The following is a 25,414-nucleotide window of genomic DNA, read 5'->3' as shown; positions in this document are numbered from 1 at the left end:
ATTAAATATATAACATATGTTAAACATAAGTTTATATAATATTAGTTAATTATTAACATATTGGTGTAAAATATGCACATTATTAAATGACCAGCACCATCATGGTAAAATACTAATTGGAAGATTCATTTTAATTTTATTTATAATCCTTAAAAAGCTTCTGATAGAGAGTATGATTAAATATTCACTTATTAACATACTTATGGAAGAATCCTATTATATCAGTGTGCCATCTGTTGACATTGAAAGTGTTCTCTTGAAGTGCTACTGCTTGACACAGTGCTGGTGGAGCACAGACTCATTTCCTCCAGCACTTCACTTCAAAGAGAGAAACACCCCACACAACACAGGCTAAACATGAAATCCCTAAACGATGGCTGCATGAAGCTGCAGATAGAGGTGTGTGTTGTGAGATAAACAGTGAGAGAGTCTTTGTGAGCAAGGCATTTATTTGTCTTATTTTGCTTTCTTCAAAATAACCACAAGGGGGCAGGCTAGAGTGAGACAGAGACCAGCTGTTAATGTCCTGTCTGATTTCACTTCCTCTTTGGTTTTTCTCTTCCCATACATTCAGTGACTTCTCTTTTTTTTGTCAAAAAGCATAGCGTCGATTTGTCATATTTTGCCATTGTATTAACCATCAGTTTGTTTTGAGAGGGACCTTTTTTTCTTTCTTCTTCTGTTTTTATGTAAAATTATTAATAATTTATAATAAATAAATTATATAAAAATATTAATTTAGATAAATAATAATAATAAATGAAATTTAAATAAAATTTGAGAACCTCTGACATTCATTCATTCATTCATATTAATAAAGCACTTTACAACTGCCCATGCAGACCAAAGTTCTGTACAATCAACATAAAAATACATAAAATACCATACAAGATAAAACAAGATAACCCAAAAAGGTATCAACTAAAACATATGCACACACAAGTCCAACTCCTTAAAAGCCCAACTCCTTAAAAGCCCAACTCCTTAAAAGCTTCATTCATGTTCATGCATTTATTCATGTTTTGTATCTGTTTTAACTGAAAGTAACTTGCACTTACATATCTCAAAATATGTCAGTGCCATTGTTTTGTCTCAAGATTCACAACAGTAATGATTTTTTTTTTATGTGGCAGAAATGGACTTTCATAAGTTACCTATTAATTCAAGAATTAAATCTAAAGATAAAACGGTGTTGTTCACATGAACAATCTATCACATTTTCTCTGCCAAGGTGCCCATTCTTGTGACACGCATGTGTTTGAATAGCAGAATTCTCCTCCGCAAACAACAGTATCAAAGAGTGCATGTACAGACAATTAATTCAACCGACTTAATCTCAGACTCGCGCATCTTCATTTATTCATACACACGCTCTCCCTCCATCCACGCAGAGGTTCACACACGACTCTACAGCCAAAACAAATGATTCGTTTCAACTCAAGAAGTCAAGCTAGTAAGATCAGGACAAACTTCTGCTCTCGAGCTGCAGTGTGTGTTGCCGAGATAACAGCCTAGAGATCAGATGCTGCTCCAGCTCTAGAGATTTCGGTCACCCTCTCCTCTAATTTCACCCCCTCCCTTTCTAATCAACTCTCTTTTCATGGTCCACCTGGGTTTGTAGTGATACAGGGGATCAGTAAAGCTGCACTGTTGTAAACCGTGATTGTCTTTGTATAATTACCAGCGAGACTGCTGCTGATTGTGTCATTATCTTTGGCGTTTGTTGTTATACCAAAACAGATGTTCACAGGAGTGTTCGACAATTAATATCAAAAGCGTCCAAATTGATGACACTAAAATAACTGGGAAAGACAGACTGTCGATGCGCTGTAAGAACGGTCATAGGGTTCCTAACATAATTAGTGTACAGAATAGCATTTAGCATGGAACAGGGGTTATGAAACTGGCAGGAGGTTACAGTAGCAGCACAGATGATGATTCTATTGGTCACCCGTCCTAGAATACCTGGAGAAAGCAGAAAACATCTCAAAGGCAGAAAAAAGGGAGAGGCTGCTCTCTGCAGAACAAATGGGTGGAGCTTATGTCTAGCTCCTCCTCGCTAGATGTCCAGCGAGGAGGAGCGAATGTAATTCGGGCCTAACGGGTGGAGCCAAAATATCCAAGCACAGCCTAACCTTACCCACAACTAAATACCTCTACCCCATTAGACGTCTAGAGAGGCGGAGCTGAACGTCATTTGACTCTGCAGTGAGTACCACTTGGAAAAAGTGTCCATTAGAAGTGTGAAAACTCTCAATGTTATCTTCGCTCATAAGCACACATTATTTTGAGCCAATCACTTGAGTCATAAATTACATGTGACTCTGAAGCCACAAGAAGATGACATCATAACAACTCAGCCCCAAGCCCCTTGCTCGTGACTATCCTGCTAGTGCCTGAGCTGTGACGCAAAAAGCAAAGGACGGGGAGAAATGTCTACATCTAGTATATATTTTTTGCCATCAACCTATAAACAGATCTTATGAAACACTACGTTTCAAATGTTTGGGGTCAGTTAGATTTTTTTATGTTTTTGAGAGAAGTCTCTTAAGCTCACCAATGATGCATATTTATATAATTCATATTTAATATCTTTGTGGAAAGAGAGATGCATTGTTTTTAGGATTCTTTGACGAATAGAAGGTTTATTTGAAATCGAAATCATTTGTTGAACTTTCATTATAAATGCCTTTAAATGTCACTTTTGATCAATGTAATGCAGCCCATCTGAATAAAAAAGTAAAACTTTTGGTAGTGTATATCATTTTATGAAATATTTGCACTTATATGTTGCTGGCAAAATCATTTTTGAATAGTCATCAATAGACAAAATGCTTTTCAGCAGCATAATGGTGTAGTCACGGCATTTTCCAGCAGGGGCTAATGGGCCAATGCAAGTCAGCCAAACCTTTGACCCATTGATTTTAACATATCACTTTGTAGCTATTTTGAATTCATTAGTTTCTCTGTCATTTTCAGGTATAAATTATTGTTAACATCAACGTCCTCTTAATTTTCCCCTGGTAGCAATGACCCAACCAGAGGCATTTGTAATTAAATGAACGATCAGTAAAAATAAGAAAAAAATAAACATGTTTAAAATAAAAATGTATTATGAGATGGCAGGGACATATGTCAGATACCAATCCAACCTGAGCCATCAATTGCCCCCTTAAGACACAGGAAACTTGCTCCAATGTCCTATATTTCCCTTACTAATTCCTCCATTCCTCATCTATACTAATGGAAAGTGTCAGCTAAATGACTAAAATGTAAATGTAAAGAGAAGAGATGGGCTGAGCTAGCACTCCTGCTGATGCGCAGTGTAAACACACCCACACACACACAGGCACTGCTCAAGTCAGTGTCTCCTCTGGCCTGAGCGCTTACAGACTTCCTTCCTTACAAGGTTATCACAGACATCATATAGAGCCTGGTAGGAAAACCTTCAAAATGTGAGAGCCAATCAAGTCTGGATTTACTGTAACTGTTCTAAAGGAAGAGGAACAGATGCTTCTGATAAAACACTTCATGTGATGGTGTTGGAACACACACAAATATTTGATAATTAACAGCAATAAAACCCTAATGATACCAACAGATTATTATTTCAACAGTTTTACTTAATTACTGCTGTTAGTTGGAGTAAATACACACTTTTCAGAAAAATGTGTAATGCTTTTAGCTTCCCGGATAAGTACATGATGACATATTTGCTTACTAAATATGAGACGCATCATGTTAATATTATGCTAGCAGATTTCAGCCTCAGTAGGATTACTGTTATTGCTACTCTCATTAAAATATCACACATATCTTATGTGGAGATTTGGTTGTGCAAGCATATCGCTCTGTGCGAAAGGTGATAAAATGTGTGTTAAAACGTTTAAACTTGACCTCCTGTCACTGACAGCATTTGTATTGTGTCTGCCGCTCTCTGACCCTGAGCTCAGAGGACAAGGTGAACGTTACGGCAGCAGAAAAATCAATTCGAGCCCGCCGACTCGTCTCTCCTACAATGACAGGACGCTCTCTGCACGTTCATGTTCTTAAACACCCTGACAGGGTTGTTTCAGATGACAAACCGACAGAATTAAGCCACCTCCATTTCCTCAGGCGAATGGTCTTTCAGCCATACAGAAACATCATAATGAATTATACTCTACATCCATAATCGCAAGTATCCGCATGCATATTGAGTGCCCTTAACATCCCCTAATGTTGGATCTTTTTCAAGGACAGAGTCGTATGTGCTTGGCTAATCGGCATAATCCTGACTGATATTTAAGACCACAAAAAGAAGCAATCCGGCCTGGACAGGAATCTCTGGGTTTCATTCCGATATCTAAAGCTGCCAAAGTGTTTAATGCGGTCTAATTCTTCCCAGATGAGACCTGAGAGGAAAAAAAGAGAGAGCTCAAGAGGGAAAAGAGAGCGCTTGCTGTCGTTTTGCCCCATGAGAGGCAATTAACACAAGCCGTCTGGCTAAAAGAGTACACAGGCAGCCATATGAGAAGAAAGGTCAAGTGCCAGCCAAACTATGGGTCCCAGGGTGAAACTTTGTCCGACAACCACTCTCACACAATTCTGGAGGCTTTTTTTTTTTTGCCTTGTGTATAGCATAGTAAAATGACATACATAGAGTAACAATGACATAGTTTTTATGTAATGACTGCAGCAACTATCTCCAGCTGGACACAAGAGAGTTTTAGGGTTATGCCGATGATCTGCAGATTATCACAGTCTGGGGGTAAAAGGTTGAACAATGCATAAATCTTTTAAGTGAGTTGACTTCTATTGCACAAAGCCATTATACACTGATGGCAATCCTATGATAAACACTGTGTGCAGACTAAACTAAAAGCTGCAGAATATACACGCAATGAATAATGGAGATGTATGTTGTTAGGCATGTTGGTCACTGATGTCACAACATACATCATTTCGGTGAAAGCTATATTCCATGGCCTTAGAAGACTTGAAATATAATGCATATATACTTTTATTGAATTTGATGTGCTTTTTTGTATTTAATATAATCAGTGTCAGTGCACATGAAAAGGAACTCATAACTTCCAAAATATTATGTAATTTTGAGTGTAGCACGACATTCAATGACAGAAAAAAATATGCAGAAAATGACTCTTAAAAAAAGTTACAATCTTAGAGTATCTGATTGTAAGAGGACTTAAGTATGTCCCTCACCCTGAATGTAGGCACTAGTCCTCAACACCTAAAAGACATGCCAGTGAAAAAAACAAACAAGAAACTGTTGATTTGTCAGGAGAGCAATCAAGTTCATTGAAAAAAAAAAAAAAAAAAAAAAATTCGAAATAAAAATGAACACCTCAATATTAGCACAATACATCAAGGCTGACACAACAGACACACTGAAGTCTCAGCTAAGCTCAAGTGCTCAAAAAGGGCATAAGTAAACCAATATCCTTCAAAAAGTGTCTCTTCAAAATAACAGATAAATAAAATGTCAAGTAAAGCCATGTTCTCATCTCATATATAAAACACCTGCGATTCAGCAACTACATGCTAATGCACTCATAAATCGCATAAAGTGGCCTTGTTTGGGTGAGTAAGAGCAAAGACTTTAGATATAATACGGCACACTCATACTACTAATGAATGGGAGAAAGTGCAACGCACAATATGGTGGAAAAGTCATACCTTCGAAATAAAAGAGCCAATCGCTTATTGATAATAAAGTCATTGCATCACAGAAGCTGGCGTTAGAAGCTAGAGCATAAAAAACAGCAGTTATGGCCAGGGCGGTCATGCACTTTGTATACTGCTGTTTTTTTGCTAGTACTTATATGTATTTAATTGTCATAAACATAAAATTAACAGTATATGGCTGAAAACACTGTACAAAGCTTTGGCTCAGCGCCAGCCAAAGCGTGACCGCAGATTTGAATTTAGCAGTTGATAACGTGTTTTTCAGGGGGGAGGGTGGTGGTAGACGCCCCAAAACTACTAGTGTCGCGGAGCGGGCGTGTAACGGATACGTGATGTAAAATTTGTAGTAATCAAAAACATGTCTAATTAATTGAAATCATGAGACTCATACAATTATTAAACTTATACAATATTCTTTTTTCTTCTTCTTCTGGTAATCAAATGAAGACATAAAACATTAATTTAATTTATTTTAATCATATGAAATTAAACAAACTTGTTGTCAAACAAACAACATGGTGCAAAATTAGCTTTACTGCTCAAATTAAAACATAGAAGAAAAATTGTGATTATTCCTTAAAAAATAAAGTTTTGATGATAATTTATTTGTATTAGTGTTAGTATTATTATTACATTGAGACGTATCTAAAATCTACTGTTCAACAGTAATTTTCTGTCAAGTTAAACCAAACTTTTATTTTGACGGGTTGCTGTGAAGACCTTTGAGAAGCGAGACAACGTTATTGGATTACATCGTGTTGTTCACCGGTGAGAAAACTTTACAGGACAGTGAGGGGAGAAACAGAAGTGCTTGCTTGTATACATAAGTATGTGATTGTAAAATGACTCCAGTTCAGAAGTTGACCTGTTGACAAAGGAAAGAATGCACTGTATTTCAGCTGTAGGCCTATTCATATGCACATAGACGGCAACAGTCGAATCTCACTGAATTACCTGCATAGGACAGCGGTAAATAGAACTGTACTGTGACTGTCAAACCTGAAATGTAGATAATTGTCGGTTCAGAAGGAAAGATAGCTTGTTGCCTGCCATTCTCGCTCTATATGCACAGTGTATGTGAAACGCGTTGATGATGTATGACGTCTGCGTGAACAGGCTGTGCAGTGGTATGTGTAAACACGGTGTGTAAACACACAAACTAACGCTAACCCTAATCCTGACTGACAGGGAACACATGGTATCATTTCATTCGGACCGAATGAAATGATTAAACGAACATTGTATGGTCCTACGCCTTCAACAGATGATATTTATAAAAAAAATATATGTATACATTTAGACCTCTTAACATAGTGATTGCTATCAGGATATTAGACTTTCAACCAGCAAAACCAAAACTGTTTCTGTAGAGCATCACCTAATCACCTATTACACCTTGCAGTAACTAATTACATTTACTCAAATACTTTCACAACAACAAAATCAAATAGATTAAGCAGCAAGCTAGAGAAAAGGAACCCCCCCCCCCCCCGCACAGCCACTAATTTAATATATTTAATATATAATCCATATTCCATTCTTAAAAATGAAATTATAATTTAAATATTATATGGAATATATCATTTAAATAAACATAAAAATGTTTTTTTTTGTTTACCCACTATTAATGTTGTATAAACCTGAAGATAAACACCTTAAATTCAGTTCATGAATTTTTATAGCACTCTTCAAAATAAAGGGTTAAAAAGCAGTTTAAAAAGCAGAATATGTGTTTAAAGTTGCTTACTAGACATAATCTGGTAAGCAAGGCTACTGCTAAACAAGAAAGCGCATGATTGAGCATGTCAAGTTAAAATAAACCCAGGTGAAGCCCGATTCCACACTGTCCACTCCTGTCTTGTACACTGCTCTGAAAATGACCTTCACCGAGAATGTGTGTATGCATACGCTAAGGTATTTGTATTCTAAATCCTCACTCAATCACTTTGTCAGCAATAAAATAAAGTATCTCCTAAGTAATGACAAAAGAATGAAGGAAAAGAATGGAGAATATTTTCCTCAACCAAGGCAGATAACAAGAAGCTGACAAAGCCATCCAAGAAGCGACTCTCCAGTCTGGAAATGTGGAATAATGTGGCAGAGCGTCATCACAGCTTCCACTGATAAATGCTCGCTTCCCCCTGCTGCACTTGTGAAAGTGTTTAAGTGTGTGTGTGTGTGTGTGTGTGTGTATATATGAGTCAGGCATCAACTAAGAGTGACTGTGACAGGCCTTCTTCTCCAGCAGCAGTATTATCCCATCCATATCTCAGCCTCGAGCTCAGCCCGCACCAGTATTACATGCACGTCATGTACAATCACACTTCACCCCTCACACATACACACACAACCGCACACACACTTTGCTGGATTCCATGCTCAACACTAACAGAGAAAGGGGAGTTTAGGAATAACAGGCATACTGTATCATCAGCCATGCTTCCTCTGATTTTTGTTGTTGGCGAGAAAAATTGGGCAGAAACGCTTTGGCACCTGAACAGAAACAACCCATCTACCTGAATACTGCAGTGTCCACTGTGTCTTTACAAAGAAATTACATTAAACAAAACATCACTTCCTCATTTTCTTAGCTATGTAATATGGTAAAGATAAATTATTGATCACATTTTGGCAAAAACATGAATGTAAATATAGGCTAAAATAATAACACTTAACAGTATCAGAATAATAATTATAAGCATAGTATTACCGCAAACAGGGTCATTTTAAACATGTTTTGTCGAGATTGAAATGTCGACCCAGGACGAGTAATAGGAGTGTGCAAGCTTTGGGGGTATTGATGGACTTCGAGTTACTCCATCTATGTTTTAATTGTTCTGAATACGATCTGGATGTAGTCTTTGACAAAAATGTTTTTTTTTTTTTTTTCAGCTTTTTGCTCAAAATGTTGCTTTTTTTGTGTCAAAAAAAGAATGCATTTATCTAGAAACAAATGTTTTTTGTAGTGTAAAAGCAGAGGGTCTGTTCTTCCTTTTCATAGATTGCATATTCAGATATTCATACAACAAAATATTCTGGGGGCCATGAAAATGATGTGAAAATGATAACAAAAATGCTGGCGGTGGGTGGCAACTTTTAAAAAAATGCTGGCGAGGAATAAATATTAAATTATTTAAAAATTCACAGTGGAATATAGTCAAAAGTTACAATTATGAGAAATAATATCACAATTGTAAGACGGTCACATTTTGAGATGAAATTAAACTGAAATATAAAGTAACAAATACGATAAAACATGTCAAAATTTAAAGTTGTAATTGTGAAATGTAAAGTCAAATTTAATAGAAATTAATAATTTATTCTTAAATGAATAAATAAATATTAAGATATAACTTTTGCAAACACTTGTTTGGTGCTGATATGAACTGAACTGGTCCAGTATTCAGAACTTATCTTGTGAAATACCTAACACTGCATATTTCCGCAGCAAAGTTTTCCCCACAGCTTCAGTTCCATACTAAAAATTAATGAACGTGCAGATGGACTACAGATGAAACACTGCCCATATATTTAGCTCTGATTTAAAGTCCCCCTTTAGGTAATAATTGTATCCCTTAAAACGACATTTAAACGTTTTTTCCTATAAAGAAAAATTCTTCATGCCTTAAAATAGCTTGAACGTAACTCTACTACACTCATGCTTCATTTATTATATGTGGATGGTGGATCCATAAATATGCAAATTAGCCCGCCTCCCCTCACACAAGCTCAGAGATCCACTCGGTCGGTCAACTTTACTATAGTAAACGCTGCACAATGGTATCGCTCTTTCCAACGGTAAAATTATGTTTTGCCTTTTGCTTGACTACGTTATCAAACGGCTAATAATGTGTTGCTAATGTTACCCAAACCATGTTCCCGTTCACCATCTAAGAGTCAGACATTTGCCTTCTAAAAATCAGCATCCTTACAAACGCTTTGAACAACTTAGAACGTCAGTGGAGAGAGGCATATATAGTTCATCATAACATTGTAATATACAACATATACACAATTCACCCGCTATATTGTTAAATGTACCCGCTTTTTCATATCAACAGAAAAATATACTGGGATAACCTGGCTTCTCTTGAGACTCCCCTGCTTTGCAGCAGTTAATGATATGCAAAAGCCCACCCCCACGTAGACCTGATTGGTACACAAAGTAGTCTGTGACGTAAGAAACACTAGCGATTTCTAACCAAAACCGTCGGTTAGAGTTTAACAGTTAGACAAGCTGTCTTTAGATCGCTCAATCTCTGCCTGTTGAGGGCCGGAAACCTCTGCTCGTGGTGTACAGCTCAGGCTTGCGTTAAGATTTGTGAATGCTGAAAAGCAGCAAACACTATTGTCTTAACACACACACACGCTCCAAGGTTTATTGTTTTAACCTTACTGATACAAAGCAAAGAGTTTTTGCAGAAAAGTTAGTTCATGCATTCATGACCTCGAGACTAGATTACTGTAATGCTCTATTAGCTGGTTGTCCTGCATCCTCAATAAACAAGCTACAGTTAGTCCAAAATGCAGCCGCTAGAGTTCTTACCAGATCAAGAAAATATGATCATATAACACCGATCTTATCATCTCTACACTGGTTACCTATAAAGTTCCGTATTAATTATAAGGTATTGTTACTGACTTATAAAGCCCTAAACGGCTTAGCTCCAGTTTATTGAACGGATCTTCTATCGCCCTATAATCCATCGCGCTCTTTAAGATCGCTAAATTCGAGGCTTTTGGTTATACCTAGGATATCTAAGTCCACCAAAGGAGGGAGAGCATTCTCACATTTAGCTCCAAAACTCTGGAATAGCCTTCCTGATACTGTTCGTTGCTCAGACTCGCTCTCCCAGTTCAAAACTAGATTAAAGACGCATCTCTTTAACCAAGCATTCATATAAATGTTTTAATCTTACAGTTAAATCCGGCCTCTAGTTCATAACCGCCAGAGGAGAACTGGCCCCCGACTGAGCCTGGGTTCTCCCAAGGTTTTTTTTTTTTTCTTTTTTTCTTTTTTTCTCTCCATTAGGTCACCTGATGGAGTTTTTCGTTTCCTTGCCACTGTTGCCTTTGGCTTGCTCAGTTGGGGATATTCAATTTAATGAATCAATCAATATTACTATGTATTGATTAGCATTACCAAACATGGGCGTTTTATTATTATTTTAATTTAATACTGTGAAGCTGCTTTGATACAATCTGTATTGTGAAAAGCGCTATACAAATATATTCTTGACTAGATCACTGCAGTTTTAAAGAGAAAATACTCTCTTTAAAAGTAATGGGGTTGACTTATGAATTTTCACATGGTTTGTCTTAATATTAAAATCACAGACATTTAAACATTGTGATTTTCACCTTTAAGACACATTTGAATGTCTTTTCTGCCTGCACACTCGTGAAGCTTAAGGGGAACATTGATCATCAGTCCCTGCGATGGCAGCTGTGGTATTTTCCTGGCGTACACAGACTAAGGACAGCTCTAAAATAGCCTCCATCCTTTGACTATGAGTCTAAATGATAGCTGATGCCGGGCCAGGAACACAGTTTAGAGACCGTGTGAGGATTTTGCAGTTAGAGCCTGAGGGACGTCACAGCTAAAGCGTCATTGGAGTGCTCTGTGCAGTCAGCCTTGCAAAACGGCACAACGTTGTGCAAACAAATGCTTGAAGTTGCAACAGCCCACCTGTCAGCATCTAACCCCTGGCTGCTTCCCTAAACTTCCTACCTTTCACTTCACCATCTCTCTCGCTCAATCTCTGCCTGTTGAGGGCCGGAAACCTCTGCTCGTGGTGTACAGCTCAGGCTTGCGTTAAGATTTGTGAATGCTGAAAAGAAGCAAACACTATTGTCTTAACACACACACACGCTCCAAGGTTTATTGTTTTAACCTTACTGATACAAAGCAAAGAGTTTATATCATCTAACTGAATCTGTGTCCCGACAGAGGAATTAAAGGCTGCCCATTCATGCACGAGAGTGTAGTGCCTTTTTATTAAAGTAATGCTGGGAAATGGATGACATTAATGGAAGAAATTGCCCATCACGTTCATTCATGACTCGTTTAACGTGCGAGCGTGTTCCTGAGAACAAGACAAATGATGTTTTCAGACTCATTGTCTGCTCCCTGTGGTGAGGATGAAGTATTGCACGCTAATGGTTTGTCAATTAGTTATACTAGGAGAAAACACAGAGCAAAACCAAGCCATTAACAATTTATCAAAAGCTGCATGTCATTATGATAAAATAAACACTAATAACAGCTTCAGTGGAACATTTTTAACATAAACAATAAAGTGTAAAAAAACAACAACCTAAACTTCGCTACACTCCACTTCAAAGACTTTGCTCACTACCCCAAAGGCAGTGTTGCAGTGTGTGATAAGGGCCTGCTGCGTACCAGGCAGATGGTGCCGCTCTGTTCGTCTGAACACACAGTGGTGTTCTGAAGGGGATGAAGGGAAGGTAGGTGCCCTCTCAATGTCAACCCTGACAGCTCCCTCAATTAACCATCTCATAATTCGTCTGGCCGGGTCTCCGTGGCGAGGACATCTGGAAGGGCTCGCACTGGACAGGGATGACTGGACACAGTGCTGTATCTACTGTCCAGTGGTACAGGATCATTCACTCACCCTCATGTCTTTCCAAACCTGCATGAATGTCTATTGTCTCAGTGTTTCTATTGTTCATGCAATGAAAGTCAGTGGGGTCCAATGTGGTTTTGGACCCCATTGACTTTTATCACATGGACAAAAACTGTCGAAACATTCTTCAAAATACCTTCCAAAAAAGACATACCGTTTTTGGAATGACATTTTGCTCACCGTAATGATGACATACATTTCGTTTTAGAGAACTATCCAGTTAACTAATGATGTGAAGATGTGTTTCCAACAATTATAAATAGACAAAAATAGACAGCTGTGTCATTTACACGCAGGCGCAGAACGCACATGCTAGTTGATCGGCTGCAGCTCTCTTGGTGTGTTCAAGTGCAGCGACTTTTTTGCCGCGACGAGAGGCGAAAACACAGTCGGCGTTCAGCAGTGTGAGTTCTTTGGTGGTTTGGTGTGTCCCTACCCTAACAAACACAATTCAAATGCACAGCAATTCTCACTCTTAAATCAATGTCAGGCACAGATAGAAGGTCAGGTCATGTCTGTCACATCTCTTGCCAGAGTCACCCCAGCCAAGGCGTCACATCAGGCTCCTGCTCCCTGCTGAGCTGTCAGTATGTGAAGTTTAAACAAATGGCAGCTATCAATTGCACAGCCCTGCCAAACTCAAACTACACCTGCCTCTGGCTGGCAGGTGCATCCCATGTAGAGCAACTCACTATCTCTAGTAATTATAGACATCACGCATCTTTCAGCAGCTGGCTTAAGAGTGACACAAGCGGATTGTTATATCACACCATCACAATCTATAAAACCAGGTATTTGTCATTGTTTGCTTATCTTGCATTAAGGATGCCAAAAGTAATGATAATAATTTATATAATGTTTAATTTATTTATATATTTATAATGTTTATATATATATATCAGCTATTATATATATATACTATCAGCATTGTCTGTATTCTCACAGTCTATATTCTCTGGTGTTTTGATCCAATGGCAGAAACTGAATCTGTGGCTCAAAGATGCTGTTCAGAGCCCTAAATTTCCACTCGATTAAACCGGCCCACAGGTGATGTGAGCAGTAAAGCGAGAGCCTAAAGGTTATCCCATAAGATTTCAAGAAACTTTTCCCATTTCCTTACTTTCCTCCTCCTCAGCCAGCTGTCTTCTCTTCATAGATGCACTGAGGCTGGTGGCCATATGTTGGCTCTCTGACTAGCCCCAGGCATTTGGAGAACACAAGTGGAGAACACAGCACTCAAATCTGCATTACTAGTGCAAAGAGAGATTGCAGCACTGTCGAAACCACACCATATAAATTGAATGCAACTTCCAGTGAGGGATTACGACATCAAACAGTTCTCCGAACTTCCTGATTTATTCAAATTCAAATGTCAAAGTTTGCAGCATTGTGGATAATCTCTCATTTAATGTTTTTACTGACAAGTATTACATACTTGGGCTTTTCCAAACAAATTGCCAGAGTGAAAATTCCCCCAGAGACGCTGTCAAACTTAAACCCAGTTCATACTGACAGGAACCTACATTGACATAGCAACCAGAAGTAATTTATTTTCAGTAAGAATTTGTGATTTTGAGCAACTAGTGTCCAGTGACTCTCAGTGGAGCTTTAGTTTTTTGTCAGATAATGAAGTCTGATTGTTTTTTTAATGTATTTATGTTGCAACCTTCTGCTAAAATTAAGCAATCTAAGCTTTATCAAACATGAAACAAGACACTCACAAAGCATTTAAAAAATTGATAATGCATTGATAATCGTTCATCTTGTTCATGATATGATGTATCATACAGTTCGGCTATATCCAAATGGTTCCCCCCTGCAGAAATAAAACTTATTCCTTGTCAAAATAGACTGGCATCTTATTTTTACTGGCAATACATTTGCAGTTACACACAGTACACCAATAACGTTAGGGCATCCAATGGCAGAATGTGAAAATATGGTTTTAAAACTAGGGCAAAATATTATTAAGAACAGACAGGCTTCACCGCTAAGTTTAGTTTAATAGTAAAAATGAAACCAAAAAAAAAAAAAAGCCTTGCATTTTTGAGAGACTGTGGGCACTTTTTTATGAAGATGTCAACTGTGATGAAATCAAACTGGGTTCGGATGCTGGAGGTGGATTAGTGATCACTGGGGTTTCAGATTAAAGAAAACCCCAGAGCAAAAGCAGACACAGGTCACACTGAGTTCACACATCAGGCCTGACATCTGGATTGCTGTTGGTCACTTGAAATCTCACAATCATTTGTGAGACTCTTATTTGTAAAATATTTTCAAATCTCAGCTTGAATGCGGAGCAGTTCTGCATTTGTGTATAAATAATAAAGATACAAAATTTTCTATTTTTATATGTTGTACAATAACACGATAGCCTACTGTCATAGCTCATGTAACGATTTACTCTCTCTCTACATCAGATTAAATCAATCAAATTCAATTAATCATTCTTTTCCCCATTACTGCTGTTATTGCCTCACGGTGATAATAAAAAGCAAATCAGACACATCCTGTCAGGGCATCTGAGGATAACCATGTTGTGACCCACAGAGAAAATAACAAATGAATATTGATTCTTCCGCTGACAGCCTCCTTGATACATGAAAGAAGAGTTTTATTTACTGATAAAGCGAGCTGCTAATTTAAAGATAGATAGATCGATAGACAGATGGATGGATAGAATGACACGACAGACATAAGTACAAAGATAGAACAACAGACTGATATACAGACACACAGACAGATGAATAGACAGAAAGATGGATGTATAAATTGACAGAAAAACAGACAAACAAAATAACAGACAGATAGCGGCAGACAAAGATACACAGATAGAACGACAGACAAACCAATAAAATTAACAATAGACTGATAAAACAACTGACAAACATCAATAGACAGAAAAATGACAGAGAGATACACAGACAGAGAGATAGATGGGTAGAATGGTAGACAGAACAATAGACAGACAAAATGAAATGCAGATAAACAGACAGAAAGATGGATGGATATAATGACAGACAGAACAATAGACAGGCAGACAAAGAGAGATAGATGGATAGAATGAAAGACAGACAGAATGACAGATAACAAAAGACAGAAAGAAAGTACAAAATATAGGGCTGTGCGAAATGATAATTGTGCCGCATTCTGTCTAGCGAAACTGCCTCTCTCACTGACACACTTTTGTTCTCCCCTAAGAGCCCAAACTTATCGGTCAAATCAGCTAAATCAGTAATTGTCTCATTTTGCTAAACTGTGGAACATGTTTGATAATAAAAATAGTTTTTAAACATGCATTAAGTATGATTGATAGATGGACAGACAGTCGGAGTATGCACTCGCACGCTGACCTGTGCTGCTCTGGATGGTTCTGACAGTAGTAGTGGTCCTCGGGGGGGAGGCCGGGAGCAAAGGTCCCTCGTCGTCCTGCGAGCAGCCCTGGTCGATGGCACGCACGTAACTGTGACTCCTCATGCGGAAGCACCCGGGCATGGGCAGGTCCAGGGCGTCCATGGCCTGCGACTCCATTTCACTGAACACACTCTCACACACTGCCTCGATCTGCCCGTTAACTTCCACCTCACTCACCTGCAGACATGCAGAGGAGAAAAGAGGACAGATACAGACAGAGAGAAAAGACAAGAAATAAAAATTAGAAAAGAACAGTCAGGAGAAACAGAGAAGGCAGTGCTCAGAGAAAAGAGCGGGTATCATCCGTAAAATGAGCTCCAAGTCCCACTTACCATAGGGTCATATGGGGTGCAAAATCAAAAGAAAGGGGAAAACAGAGCCAGAAACTACAGAGAAGTCATTAGGAGAAGGTGAGAAACACACAAGGCAGTGGCAAGAAGAGGAAGAGTCAAAAAAAGAAACATAGTGAGGCTTGAAGGACAACTTTACAGGGTAAATGAAGGTGTATTCCACACCAGCGTGGAGGAAATCCTCAATTAAGGTTTACTGACAGGGTGGAATATGGTGAGACAGTACTAAGATCAACATGTTCATTAGTGTTGATCCTAACAGAAACCAAGGGTGGACGACAGCGGGGGTTTAATGGAGACGTGATAAGGTACAATTGTGGAAAGAGAAGGATTGTAGAAAGGGTGGGTGTTTTGGACATTGCAGAAAGCTCAAAACTCTGTCCCAATCACCCATGAGAGCTATATCGGCCACATTCTTATTTACCAACTGTCATGTGCCATCCACAAAATATTTACAGGAAGGTCTAAAGCGTTTTAATGTTAATATTTCAAAACATTCCTTGTGAATTTAGTCTTTTCCTAATCTTCTATCAGAGAGCAGTCATTGCTGGCGCCAAATGGCATTGATGTCATCTTTGCCATTTTGTGATTAGCATGACAAAGCAGTGCTTGGGGACTAAGTGTGCCTAAGATGGATGAGTAACTGCCTGATGAATGCCATCCAACTTCTATGTAACATGGAGCATGTTAGTTGGTTAGACACATACATCTGTGATTGAACACTGTTATGGTGATGGCTCAAATTCATCTCATCGGTGGATGAATCAGATGTCGTTTGCATAGTTTTTAACTGGACTTGTTGGACTAATCTGGGTGGATTTTGACCTTCCTCCCCCTGCACCCCGCTATGACGGTGTGTTTGGGGGTGAGCACAAACCTGGCTGATGGTGCTCATAGCCCTCATGTAGCTCTCGTTGCGTGAGCGGTATTGGGGAGAGGCTAGCAGAGCTTTGGGGTCCAGGGTGTCCAGGCTCCTATTGATGGAAACTTCACTCACCGCCCGCAAGTAGCTGTGACTCCGGATCTGCAGCTTTGGAGAGTGCTCTGAAGAGATCCTGTGAAATGGACGAAAACACAAGAGATGTTTATTTTTTTTATACTGACAGTGATTTAACCCCACTATTAAGTAGTGTGTATTTTAAATAAATGATATTATACATTATATTTATATTATACTTACATTTTTATTTAATATTATACATTATATACAATAATTAGGGGTGTAAATAAATACCTTCATGTCACGATGTGATGCATATCACAATACTGAACTCAAGATTTAATATTATTGCGATACTCCAAGACGTATGGTAAAAGGTTAACACAAAATATACTGTTGATTAAAATGCTAAATTTGGTATTACATTGTGAGTGTAGGCTTGGACTTGGTGCTGGTAACCCAATGCACAGGAAAATGGTGACACCAGAATACAAATATTCATGATTCTGAAGCTTAAAATACAGAATTACTTTAGACGAATATGCTTGACTAACAACAGCTTCTTAAACAGCTTCTTTCCCATCAGACTGCTCAATCAGAGAACGTGAATTGCACTTTTTTTTTTTTTTAGCTTTTAAAAATGAGAACTATTTATTTTATTATATTTTTGTGTACTTTAGTATATTTATTAGTATATTTATTTATTAGCTGCTTATTTTATAATAAATTGTTTTGCACTGAATCACTGAGTGGTGAATGTGTGAAACACAATTTAGTTTTTTTGTAGACCATAAAAATTACAAATAAAGGAATCTCTAGATATATTTAAAATAAGGTAGGCCACTTTTTACTGCTACCATAAGACATTTGGCATTATCAGGACCCACAAATAGTCCCCCATTGCATTATTATACATTATATTTAACATTATATATAGCAGTTTAATGTAGTACTGACACTAAAACTCTGAAAACCTGAATTTTATTTTGGATGAACTATACACACTACATATTGTCACTATCCACGATACATTTTTGTTTTGCCATATATTGTGACACGATATATTGTTACACCCCTAATAATAATAATATATACATTATTATATAAAATATTATATACAAATAAATTAATAACAAATTCTCACCACAGATTTGTTTGTTGTAGTATTTTTATTTAATATTTAAATAATATTTATAATATTTTTAAATTTTAATTTATAGTTAGGACCAATTATTGGATTACATCTATGGCCTAAAATGTCTGTATAAAACATATTTTGCAAGAACTTAATTGCATTTATTTCTAATTTGTTATACGTATTATATCAAAAGAAACATTAGATAAATAATTCGATAACTAACTAAGAAAATAAATGTGCTGTATTATGAAAACAGCTGAAAAAAGCATGTGGGTGTGTTGGCGGCACACAATTTAGTTTCTCCATGTAAACACATGGTTGATTGACAATAAATATAAGATTTTTGGCAAAAAAACTCACTTTAAAGTAACAAGAGACAGACGTGGCTCAGGTCATTCTGCTTTAGATGACATGATGTTAACTGAGAAATTGCATTCAATCAAATGTGTAGCATGTTCTTTAACGTCACGAGTCGAGGATTGAGTCGAGCATTTAGATGGCATGCTCCTTATCAAAGTCTGTTCATCAGGGGGACGTGGGGAAGCCGTGAGAAAATCAAACACTCATGCTGGATTTCTGCGTGTGTCCAGTGCACAGGGGCCTACATTATGGATGAGGCTCTTTAAATAGATAAAGGGATGGTTCATTCAGATCACTCAGGCATAAAGCAGGTGGGGCGAGTGAAGCACACGAGCAAGGAGAGAAACAGCTAAACTCACTTAAGGCCACCCACGCAGACCAGCACACACATACCAGAGACTCACGCTGACACTTTGCTGACAGGCAGACACCTTGCATCCGCATCAGCAGTATGGGAATTAGTTGAAGCTCCGACATTGGCGTAGTTTTCCCACCCTCCATCTGCATGGCTTCACACATACATAATAAGTGAACACAACAACTCCTCACAAAGCGGTGCGTTCCAAAACGCCCCAGGGCATCTCCCTACACTACTGGAGAACAGAATGTCTAAACTTCACAAGAAGTGCTAAGGGGGGGGGGGGGGGGGGGGGGGTCTCCCACGGTGAACCTGGCTTTGGGGAACTGGTTATGCATGATGTCTTCGTTGTGGAATAAGCCGATAAGTTTCTGCCTCGCTGTTGCGGTCATCTCAACGGATTGGTCGCTGTGCGGTTGTTAATTACGTCAGCCATTCACAATGCAGCGCTGTGCCTCACACACTTTCTGCTGCAGTGGCAGCTCCTCGAGGCATCTTAGACTGTCTATTTTCATGCTTCACAAAGATACGGAATTGTATCTGATGACTAATGTACATGCGAGTTATTCCGTGTTCTGAACTATAAAAGAAGCAATGGCCTACTTAATGTAAAGAACAAGCTCTATAAATATAGACATCAAGCACTCGCTTATTTTTATTAATCATAAACAAAGTTAAAGGTCAAAGCACTGTCCCCCTGGCATATAATCAGGGCTTTATTTGGTTCGAAGGATTGCGACAGTACGCTAAAGCAAACAAACCTCCTTTGCACATGCAGATGTAACATTGGCATTTGAAGCTTTTCTTCGTCAATAAACAGATAAAACCATCAAAATGCGGGATTGAGGAAATTCCACAAGATGAAATATTTATGAGCGCTCATAATGCCAGAACAGTATTACAAATCTGCAAAATCCCCCAATCCTTGTCTGGGCTTTCCAGTGGGCTTAGGGTGGAATCTCAGAGCACTTTTGTAGAGCTTGAGCAGATATGAATCTGAATTTGAAGCAAATAAATTACACAGTCTGACATCTAGGATTGACAAAACGGCAGTAGTAATCTCACAAATAAAATGACTGAAGAAAACATCATTGATGAAAGTGAGACGAACAATGTGCATCATGACTAAGTATAAATTGTTTTTTTTTATTGTCAGTGTAAACTCACAATAAAAACAAAACATTGTGCTTTTGTAAAATAAAGAAAATAGAAATGGATCAAAGTTAGCCATCTTGAAGGACATCTCAATTGCACCACGAGGAGGCGAGGAAGGAGTGAAGAAGCTTCTAGAGGAGCTATGAGCGATGATGCACAGGTGTATCCTATGCGGAAGATTTTCTTGTCGAGAATCCTGACGCACATATAAATTCTCCTCCCCATTCACATCTGCCACAATTTTAATTTATGCTTTACCTTACAGTTTAAATAACTCTTATATCTCACATATTTCAAAAGGCCATCTTGCTTTATTATTATTATTTATACATTTCTTTAAAGGGCAGACCCTTTGAGCGCAGACATTTTGAAGTGACGCTCCAGTAATCAAGAATATTCCAATATACAAACAAGCTTTCCTTAGATTCCTCCGTTCTCATTCTGCATCCTTCCCTCGCATTCTCCGATGAAAGGAAACGAGGATGCACAAATAAGAAATGAGAAGCACCCTTGTTTTGGGTTGGTGCAAAGATAGTCTCCTCTTCTTGTGCTCTTTTTCCTGCTCTTGAATTACCACGCACGCCCCCTTCTGGATTGGAGTGTGGATCGCCTGTGACTGACAGTATTTATTATCTGACTGTATGCACCGAACCGCGATGTCCGTACCGTGACGGTTTGGGACGAACACATGTCCCCTTAAGGCCCTTTCACACTGGACGCGATTTTGACGCACAAATAATTTGGTTTATGTAAACTTCTGACCACAATTCTATATGTGTGTGTGTTAGTGTGTGTGTGTGGTCCTGGTAAACCCTACGTTATGGGACAAAATGTCCCAACATAGATGGCAATATCTGAAGTCATTGTCCTTGTGAGGAAATGTTTTGGTTTCCATGAGGAAAACAGCTTAGAAATTATTCTAAGTGATGTTTTTTTTTTGTTTTCTGTGATGGACAGGTTTAGGGGGAATAATATACAGTTTGTACAGTATAAAAATCATGATGTCTATGGAATGTCCCCATAAAACATTAAAACCCAACTATGTGCGTTTAATTATTTTAAGTGTCCAGCTTTCCGCTCATCTAAACTGCTATTTTTTTTTGTTGTCTAAAATTTTATACCATTTTAGTGAGAGTTAAACATGAAAAAATAATGTAAATTAAGTCACAAAATAAAAATGTATTAAATTAATTGGATATTTGTCAAAAGACACAAACTACAGTATGTCACTAATGAGGCAGTCTCATTTTGAAGGCTGCGTCCCCCGGAGGTCGCATTTAAAGGCCGCGCACGTCATCAAGGATGTCTTATTTAAGAAAAGTAACTGTAATAAAATTGACTGTTATTCCCCATGAGGTGTATTTCTTACTTTGCAATCTAATGGTTACTCTTCATAAATGACACCTCAATGACGTATGCAGCCTTCAAATGTGACCTCCAGGGAATGCAGCCTTCGAAATGAGACGCGACTAATAATGAGAACAAACAATTGATTTAATGAACTCAGCCCACCTACAGACTATTTGAGCCAACCTTTTAAAATGTATTACAGCACAAATCTGTTACTATGGCAACCCCACAATGACTTCCCTAAACGTAGACTATCCCCCGCTCACACACGCTGTACTCACATGTGCCGTAATGTGCTGGACTCTTTAAAACCACAATGACGCATTCATTGCATATTAGTGCTGCTAAATATATCGCTATAGATCAGTTAATGCTCAGAATAAGCGACGAGTTTGAGGTCCTGCTGCTTACAAGACCTCAGTCGACAGATATGGGAGGGTGTTTTACAATGCAAGGGCTTTTAAGGAAGTCTGTGGGCTTATTAGAGTAATTACTCGTACCTTTGCCACTGCAGTGGGGTGGCATATTGTGCTTCCTTAATTAAATCCGTACTCGGCCCCTGGCCGGCAGGAATAATGGTGTTGTGTTACCGTGGAGACGCTGACTGATATCTCCACTGAGGGAAGCATGTCTGACTGACCATCTAATCTCGTACTCTTCAATGTGTCTGTGTGGATATCAGCTGCGGTCCTGCCCGTCAAGCTGTGCTAGGTGCCCCAAGTCATACGGCAGGTTGGTAATTAGCGCAGCGCTGTACCCGGGCTGATTAGCCACTCATTACTCAGCAGTAACAGAAAAGCCTGGTGACCTACATTAACAGGAGTCAGGTGCCTATGGGGAAGCAGGGCATGTAGGTGCAGTCCAACCCAATCAATCTGATCTCAGAGCTGGACTAAACCACAGTAAGAACAGAACACCATTCAGAGAATAGTCAAAGGGGTACAAATGCCCAATTTTAAGATAGCGTTTTGCTTAAATTTGAAATTAAACTTAATATCTATAAAAACCAATGTGATAGTCATTTGTAATTATTTAATTTATACAACAGTGATTCTTTGACACCCCTAATGGATTTTCAGTTTGAATCGCAGAGATTATGTTCCAACCTATAGGGCAAAAACTTTTGTATACATTTGTGTTCTTAGCAAAAGCTTTCTTAAAGCAATTTACTGCAAAAAAGAACAATAAAAATACCCAAATATTCACAAAATTCCATGTGCATTAAAGCACATTTTGCTGACTGGAAGAGTGAAAAGTAAAAAAAACCACCATCAGATCTTGACTAGAAAAAAAAACTGTTTCCATATACACCTCTCCATAGGGAGATGAGTGCAGCACAGCACATAAAACAGATTGTTAATAAACTCATCACTCTCTAAAGCTACATGGTAACAGATCTGTATGTTTGGCAGGTTTGAGATGCTTTGAGATGGCAATTGGACAGGCAGAGGATTTGAAGTTGTTATAACCATCTGGATGACTATTGCGTGGCTAAAGCACAGTCATTCTTCAAGAGATGCCAAGCTTTGCATCCTAACTCAGAAGAACATGCTTAGAGCTGTTGCCAACATTAAACACTTTGATGCTTACTTTTATTTCACTTCACTTGCAGTTCAAGTAACACACAGCATGAGAGCTCTTAATTGTGGAACTCAGTGGAATTAATTCATAAACCAACTGTCAAATCAATAATCAGTTCAAATAAAACAGTCATTAATAAAGTTGAGATGTTATTATTGGAGGTGCTGGAAGGTTAGAAGATTCATTTTACTGAATACATTTTTGACCCAAATTGTTTAAAAAACAACAACACAGGATATCAATCTTTCACTTTTTTGCTTATTGTTGAATAATATTTGTTAATAACCTTTTTGTCCCATCTCCACAACAAATGTTCTGTATAAACCACTAGATTACGGCATCAGCCTTCAAGTAAAACATCACCCAGGATGATGTCTTTTGATTCAGCAAGTGATTCACTCAACTAATCAATTCGACAACCCAACAATTTTCATTTGTGTATTTTGATCCATAGAAAAACACTGGCCACTCCAAAACTGTCTAGACCATGATTTATCTCACCTAAACAATCCTTATGAGAATTTTGTAAAATAAAAGGCACATTCTGCGCTAATTTGATTTAATATTTCATGTTTTTTAAAATGTAGATTTATGCAGCAAATGAGAATCGATAAAATGAATGTCTATATTTTGAGACATTGTTAATGATTTTCAGTTTTGTTCAAGGTAAATAAAGTAACAGTTTTTCAATAACGAAAGAATTTAAAAGTATGGTATTTAGGGTAAAAGGCGCCCCTACGGTTGGTGCTAAAGGCACAATAATGAACAGGATAATAAATAGCTGGCTAACTTTTCCATTTGTTGACATGACAGGTAAGATTGAGATGGCAAATATCATATATTTATAATGAAACCATCATATTTAAAAAAATATGATATTAATCATATCAAAAAATATATTTATATGTTACTATTGTAAAGCTTTATTAAATTATTATGGGATCTCATTCAATGCTTTCAGAATCTTTACTTTTTTTAAATATTTTTTTTCTGTATTTTTAAAATGAATATTTTAATGACAGTATAGTTATTGAACAAAAATTTATTGTTTTATTTATTCAAATAAATTGAAAATAGTGCAAACTTTGCCAAAGTGATTGTTTTGAACAAGTAATAACATTATTTTAGCTAAAGTATTTGTATCAATACTTTGAGCCTTTTGCCCCATGCTGGTAAACCTTTTATGTCGTGTGTGGGGTAAAAGGCCCACGTTGACACCTCATACATTTATAATATTTTAAAACAAACAAACCACTTTTATGATTTCTTTTCACACAAAAACTGTTGGTCCATCAATATTCAATAAAAAGTTCACTATATGGGAGTAGTGAACAGCACATTTTTCTTAGGGTGTGCCTTGAGCCCCATTGTACCCTACATGATTACGGTCTGGAAATGGCAAGTGATCAAGACACTGTTATTTTAGTACCATTGATATACTATTATGGTTTTATTAATGTTTTGAATTAGCTTTTATTTGGATATTTTCTGTTTTTATTGGATATTTTAAGTTTTTTAAATGGCATTAACATAGTTATGTTCAAGTTTTAGTTCTATTTTTTTTAGTATTTCAATTTAAACTAAAATAAAATGAGAAATGATGCCTTGGCAACTAGCTGAAACTAAATAGGTTTAAGATTATATTGAACATTTACTATATTTCAAGTAAACATTTTTTTACGGTTTTCATTTTAGTCAATGATAATAATCCAGATCAGTGTGGAACTTTTACACTACAAATACTAATACATAGAAAACGTATTAGAACTTACTTCAGAGTGGTCATCTCTGTCAGTGATGGCTGGGTGGCTTTGAGGTAGCTGGCCCGTCGCGCCTGCATCTTGGGCGAGGGTTTAGGGCTGCCGTCCGAGTCTCCGCTGTCATCATCCGCCATGGCTTTCACGTAGCTGCCGCTGCGCATGCGTCTGCACGGGATATCTTCATCCTTCCCCAATGGGAAGCCCGCCCACTCGTCTTGAGGGACCTGCGGGGTCAGAGGCGACACTGTGTCATTCACCTCTGCCGAAAGGTGCATGTCACCATCCAAACTTTCTCCTGTGCGCTCAACTCTACAAACCACCCATAGATATATGAGCGCGCACACACACACACACACACACACACACACACACACACACACACACACACACACACACACACACACACACACACACACACACACACACACACACACACACACACACACACACACACACACACACACACACACACACACACACACACACACACACACACACACACACACTGATAGCCTCTTCCTCTCTTTGAGCCGGCAGAGATAATTAATGAGGCTGCCGGTGTGAGCTTGCATGATTACACTAACGACGCCTCCCTGGGTAGTTAAGCATCTGTCTCAGTGCAGCTCTCCCAGGGCAAACTCTCATCAATAGGACTCTCTGAAAGTATGAGAAG

General features: G+C 38.1%; 1 protein-coding gene across 3 annotated transcripts in view; it reads right to left on the bottom strand.

Moving 5' to 3' along the window:
* dlgap1a (discs, large homolog-associated protein 1a) overlaps positions 1 to 25,414 on the bottom strand; it is a 135,497-nt gene that overhangs the window by 11,603 nt on the left and 98,480 nt on the right. For all 3 annotated transcript variants that reach the window (XM_079612503.1, XM_079612501.1, XM_079612502.1), the window contains exons 5-7: positions 24,754 to 24,965; positions 16,977 to 17,154; positions 15,689 to 15,926 (exon numbers count right to left, since the gene is read on the bottom strand). In XM_079612503.1, coding sequence (XP_079468629.1) covers positions 15,689 to 15,926; positions 16,977 to 17,154; positions 24,754 to 24,965 — 628 coding nt within the window. The remainder of the gene's footprint in view (positions 1 to 15,688; positions 15,927 to 16,976; positions 17,155 to 24,753; positions 24,966 to 25,414) is intronic.

The sequence above is a fragment of the Phoxinus phoxinus genome (assembly GCF_949152265.1).
Source record: "Phoxinus phoxinus genome assembly, chromosome: 5".
NCBI classification, from domain to species: Eukaryota; Metazoa; Chordata; class Actinopteri; order Cypriniformes; family Leuciscidae; genus Phoxinus; species Phoxinus phoxinus.
This window is presented reverse-complemented; position numbering and strand designations above follow the sequence as displayed.